The sequence below is a fragment of the Mustela nivalis genome, assembly GCF_964662115.1.
Source record: "Mustela nivalis genome assembly, chromosome: 3".
NCBI classification, from domain to species: Eukaryota; Metazoa; Chordata; class Mammalia; order Carnivora; family Mustelidae; genus Mustela; species Mustela nivalis.
The window spans coordinates 153420877-153426876 of record NC_139022.1 but is presented as its reverse complement, the minus strand read 5'-3'; the positions used below and the strand labels follow the sequence as shown (position 1 = coordinate 153426876).

General features: G+C 47.9%; 1 protein-coding gene across 1 annotated transcript in view; it reads right to left on the bottom strand.

The window, feature by feature from the left end:
• Nucleotides 1–547: 547 nt before the first annotated feature.
• AGXT2 (alanine--glyoxylate aminotransferase 2) overlaps nt 548–6000 on the bottom strand; it is a 33189-nt gene continuing 27736 nt past the window's right edge. Inside the window, exons 13-14 of the mRNA XM_082725874.1 lie at nt 4270–4368; nt 548–1214 (exon numbers count right to left, since the gene is read on the bottom strand). Of these exons, the coding sequence (XP_082582000.1) occupies nt 1098–1214; nt 4270–4368 (216 nt within the window). The 3' untranslated portion in view covers nt 548–1097. The remainder of the gene's footprint in view (nt 1215–4269; nt 4369–6000) is intronic.

Genomic DNA, 6000 nt, shown 5'->3' with positions numbered 1-6000 from the left:
TTTGCTGGGAGTTTTTGACCCCCTTCAAATACCCTCTAATCTCCTTTTGAATAAAGAGAGAACAAGCCTCAGACTAGGAACTTCTACCAGCAATGTTGTCTCCCTAGAAATAAATCACGTTGCTTTGCGTTCATTTTACTTGAATGAGTACTTTCCAGTATGATAGGAAGTACTTATTTCCCATTTCTTATTATTATAGAAAGGTTACTATCAAATACATCTAACATCTAAGTGAAACAAGTTAAACTAAGGAAAAATGTTAAGTCAATTCTAAGACAGGTGGTGTATCCATATGGGAAAAAACACTAGGAATGTGCATTCTAATGACTAAAGTTTGGAAAATTCTAGTCTTGGAGGCTTTTGCAATAGGAGTAATGAGGATTTAGTTCCAGATGAGGTGATGGAAGTGGAAATCGAAAAGAAGGCTCTGATGGATATTTTAAGGGAGTTAAAAAAGAAGGGGACAGTTATCTACCTGGGGTATTTTATGCATCATTTCTCAGGAGGCTTATGGCTGCAACCACAGATAATAAGTTTCAATCAAAAAGGCTGTGCAATGCACAGAGTTTATTATCTCATATAACCAGAGGCTCCAAGGTAAGAATCTAGGATTGGTTAAGTCAGAGGCTCATTGACCTTACTAAGGACTCAGCTTCCTTCTACTTTCTAACCCCAGCAAAGAAGCTTTGTCTTCGTGGTCTCAAAATGGCTGACATAGTTTGAGCAAGAAGACATGTCTTCTGGTGATGAAGAATGAAAAGTAAACAAACCTTCACCTTAAGGCATCTCCACCAAAATATTTTCTTTCAGGATTCGTTGTCCCCAAGTCTCGTCACACGTGATGCATAAACCAATCGCTGGCAAGGGGAACTAAATGACCATAACCAACCTAGATAATTAGGATTTATTCTCTGAGTTAGGGCTAAAGATCCCTTCTTGAAGGATGGGTTTCTCAAGATAATGGGGGCTCTGGTAACACATTTGGCTGGTGAGCCGTCAACCAGGTCCTATACAACTTACACCAATTATCTAATGGAATTCCTCCAATTAACCCTTGAACAGAAGTGGGAAGTTCTTGAAGCTTATGGATTTTATTTTTAAAAGTTTGATTTAGCTCTTCTCTCCATGTGTTGGATTAAGGCAGACCGAAATACTTCCACTGCAAAATGAACATCTGGTTTAGTGATGCACATGGAGGGCGCGACGCGGAATGTCTGAGGAGACAAAGGGAAACAGAGCAACAGATCATCATAGAATCAAATATTGCTTGGAGAAAATGCACTAAGCTAAGACTCTTACCTTATTTTTATGACATGTCTTATATTTCCCTCCTGGGTTGGTCTCCTTCTTCCCCAGTGCCGCACCCAGGCCATTTCCCTTCTAGTCGCATAATTCTGGTGCCATCTGGCTCTGCCCCTCTTCCTTTATTGCCATCTGCTCACCTCCTGGTCTTTCCACCACCTTCCCTGAGGTCTCGGGCACCTTAGCTACCTCGCATTTCTGCGAGTGCTGAGGCTGGCCTCCACGTCTGGGTATACAACCCTACAAACTAGCTTCTCAGTTTCCTGATCACTGTGACTCCGCACCCCCTCTACCCCCTCCCCCAAACTCAGCCTGCAAACAAGGAGACTTAAAAGTCTGCCAGCCCAAATTCAAACCACACCAAACAAAAAGCTGTCGCCTCCCCCACTTCTAGCCACTATACAAATGCTATTGTCTCCTTTTGCCCAAACTGAAACGCCTCAAAAGAGGCGTTGGGGCTTATTGGCCATTACTGTTCACTCTGCCCTCATCTCTTCGCATCCCAACCCAGGGCAGCCCGGTTGGCTCTGCTCCATCAGCCTTCTGACGCCACTCGCACCACAGCCGCCAGTGAGCTGTTAAGTGGGGAGCCTGGGTGGTAGGCATTTTTCAGTCCTCACCCTCCCTGCAGGGACACTGTCTGGGGCACCTGGGTCCCTCTCTCCCCTTGAACTTTGCCCCCTCCGTCCCACCTCATGTCTCTGGGGCTTGCTAACTCTCCGGGCACCTCTGCCCTTGCATTTCCTCCAACCGGGCACCTTGCCTCCCACCGATCCTGTAAACATTGGTGCCTCCCAAAGTGTGTGTCCTGCTCTCACTGCGTTTCCCATGAAGACTCCCCCACAACCTCCGAGACTTCCTCCTCTCACCACTGAGAGGCTGACAACTCAAAAAATCGTGACTTGGCCCCAATTCTCTCCTCGGAGCTACCAACTTGTCTGCAGAAACAGATGTCCATAAACTCCTCAGCCCAAGCATGTTCAAAGCAGCGTTCATCCTGGCCGTGTCTCAACCAAGTTAGACATGAGGCTTGGTGCTCGACTCTCCCTCATGCTTTGCATCCCAGTCTGTACACTCCACACTCCTGGAGTTGTTCTCTGAACGTCCCCTTAATCCCAACACTGTGGAGTGGGTTCAAACCGCACGATCAGCCACCCCACCCACCCACTCACTGCTCCCTGTCTTGGCCCCTCAGGTTTGTTCTTCCCAGAGGACAGAAAATCAGAAATCAGACTGCCTGAGCTTGGATCCTGGTTCTGCCACTAACTCTAGCTGTGTGACTTGGACAATTTACGTAACCACTCTGTGCCTCTTTTTCTGTATCTGTAAAATTGGAACAATAGTAGTATTTATTTCATAGGCTTGTTGAAAGGATTACATGAGTCAATGCAAAATGTTTATAACAATGCCTGACCAGCATTAAGGTTTTGTATTATTCCACTCAGTGCCTCAAGCCTTATGCCTCAGCCACACTGGTGAGCGTGTAGCTCTTCACACTCTGCAACATTTCTACCCAAGCTTTGGGTGTTTATTTCATTGTGTAAGGCTCAGCCTGGTTAGAAAATCTGGACCAGGAGTTCCTTCTCTTTCCTCCTGTGATACCCCTTTATTATAGCTGTAGATGAGCTTGCTACATTGTATTCTAATTAGCTGTTTATATGTCTTTCTTTCCTGCCAGTTCTGAGAAGGGGGGGACTGGATCGTATCATGGTCACATTAGTTCTAGCATAGCAAATGGTGCCTAGCGCTTGAATATTTTCCAGATAACTAAGAAATAACTAAGTAAGTAAACAACTGTTTCATGTTTTTATAAGTTATAGGATTTTTAATCATTAATTTGTAGAGAAAAAATATTTGTGACCGGGACTAGAAATAACTCCTCGAGGATGTCCCACCAAAAGTGCTCATTCTGGTTTCGTTTGAGGTGGTTTGGTTTGGGTGGGAGAGCTTTAAGATTATTCCTTAACAGGTAAGGGGAGGTTGAGGAAAAGTTACAGAGACAAGAGAACACAGTGATGTTCCCTTGAGCAAAGGGAGAGAGTGTCGGGAGTGAAGATTGTCAATCCAGATCTGACAGGAGAGACACCTCATTCCCTGAATCTTCAGGAAAGGAAGTAAGAAACGGATGTGGGGAACAGAGGAGTTTACATAGAGATCTTATTGAAGAGCTTCTGTGTTCTCCGAGAAGTAGGAGGCAAGCGCGTTCACTCAACTAGAATGTGGGGCAAGAAGGGAGCAGGGAAACCGGGAAGAAGGACCGACATTTAAAACGCGAAAGAAAGATGACAAGGGACAAGAACAAATTAGGGGAGGAGCAGAAGCTACCCTAAATCTTACATGTCTGCCCTGGAACCACTTCAGGGGGAGGGTCCTGCTGGTGTGAGAGACATGGGGAGAGCATCAGCGCTTGCCCACAGCACCCACGGCGCAGGGCTGCCCCAGGACCGCACCTGCTGGGGCTATCCCTGGCCTTTCCAGGAGGGAGCAGGGAGAGCTGGACTCTGCATGGGTGAAGGGCGCTGGGAGGGGCTGATTTGGGGTTCTCATTAGGGATCCAGCCAGGGTGGTCTCGCACCTCTCCCGAAGGGTCACCTGGGTCGGCCAGCGCTGTTAGGTTCCTCCCGACTGGAATTGCTTTCACAGGGTTCGAATTAATTCATACATGAGAGAAATCAGTCACTGCATGATTGTGATGACTCTGCTGTGACCTGTACTGTAAATCCTCTGGTTGGTTGCGGATCTCTTGTGAGGTTTTTGTGAGACGGTCCTCCTAGAGCCCCGTTAACTAGACAATTGGAACACAGCGCCCCCGCGTGGTCTTACGGCCGCACTGCACCTTTTTCAGGAAAAGATCTGAACATTATGCCCCGAGGATGTGGGGCTGGGCCGCGAAGGAAAGAGACCAGCGCTGGGACGTCAGGGAGACGCCCACTGAAAGGCACAGGGAAAGACCAGCCTTGCTCTTACCTGGGCAAAAATGCCGCCCCGGCCAATTAGAAGCCCCATGCGTTTGCAGTCGTCATGGATTTCATTGACTTCTTCCCGGGGAAGAGGCTGGCAGCTCACCTGCAAATACATTTTAAAATACATTTTCTAGGGTGCCTGGGTGGCTCAGTTGGTTGGACGACTGCCTTCTGCTCAGGTCATGATCCTGGAATCCGAGGGTCGAATCCCCCATCAGGCTCTCTGCTCAACGGGGAGTCCGCTTTTCTCTCTGACCCTCCCACCTCTCATGCTCTCTCTCTCTCCCTTACAAATAAATAAATAAAAACTTTAAAAAAAAAAAAAGAAAAATATAGCTGTCAATTGCTGGATGGAGTCTGGGGGGTGGTGGTGTTATTATTAAAAATATTTGTTTTTATCCCAATTCATTCCAAATGCCTAAAGAAAAAATGAAGTTGAATGCAGATAGTCAGTGAATCTTGGCTCTGCCAATGGCTATCCTGGGAATTTGGTTCTTTTCTAGCCAAATTTGGAGTCGGCTTTATTGATGTGGTAATTCTCAACTGTTCACTTTGTTTTGCTCATGTAAAGGGCTCATTTCAAAGTCCAGGAAATGGTTCCAAAGTTACACAAGGACAAGAACGATCCAGGCTTTCCCTGGGCCATAGCGTGGCTAGGGCAGCTGGGGTGGTGCCGGCTGTCCTCATCTCCTTGTGGAATTTGCTCTTTCTTCCCCAAGACTTAATCCTCCAGAGTTAGGAAAAGTAAGCCCTTGGCCCAGGGGTGGGGTAGAATGAGAGTGGAAGGGTTGGGGGATGGGGGGCTGGTCAGAGGCTGTTTCAAGTTATCAGGCATTGGAGGTTGTCTCTCCCTGGGGGGTCCAGACATGCCACTTCCCCTTTGGTGGCCACTGGGCTGGGGGCTGGCGCCTTTTCTGTGTGTCTCCTGTCTTCTGAGCCTGAGTACAGACGCCTCCCTCTGTCTTAGTCATTTCAAGTCTGGCTGTGTGTGTGCACCCCCTGGAAGCCTTTCCAAACTACAGACATTTGGGGCTCATGCTCGGCCTATGGAATGAGAAGGTTGGGGGCAGGCCGGGGCATCTGGATTGGTGAAAGGCCTGGCAGGTGCCTGTGTGGGAATTGCTGCTGTGATCCTGTCTTGAGCGAGGGTCTGTCTTCTGTAGCACATGGCTGTGGTAGCATCAACACAGGTCTGGCTCTCTGGTTCACATGTAGAGGGAGGCATGATCCCGGCTCCTGGGCCAGCCCCTGTCATCCTTGTGAGACACAGGAGGACTCCCTATAGGGATCCCAGCTTTGTCCTTCTCAGGGCTTCCTACCCACCCTCCCTCTAGGCTTCAGTATCCATACTCCTCCCCCAACTCATGCCCCAACCCTTCCTTCCTGCTTAGATCTCAGTGTCTCAGCACAGAATAAGACTGGACCTCCCAGAGATGTTTGCGTTGTTGTCTGTCTTAAAGCTAAAGATAAAATTCAGACTTCCAGATTGCAAGATGATGAGGACCTGGGATGGGGGATGAGACCAGGATCTTCTCACTGATGTAAAATGTCATCATGCATTCCTGCTTGCCCTTGACATTCTCTTCAAGTAGAAGGGGAAGACTGAAATATGACAAAATAATTGAGGTAATCTGCGAGAGCCGTCAGGTGGTCAGATACGGTGTGGAGATAGTGAGAGGTCGGAGGGCATTCAACACCCTCTGGAAAGGTTTCCCTAGGGAAAGTTGAGTTGGTG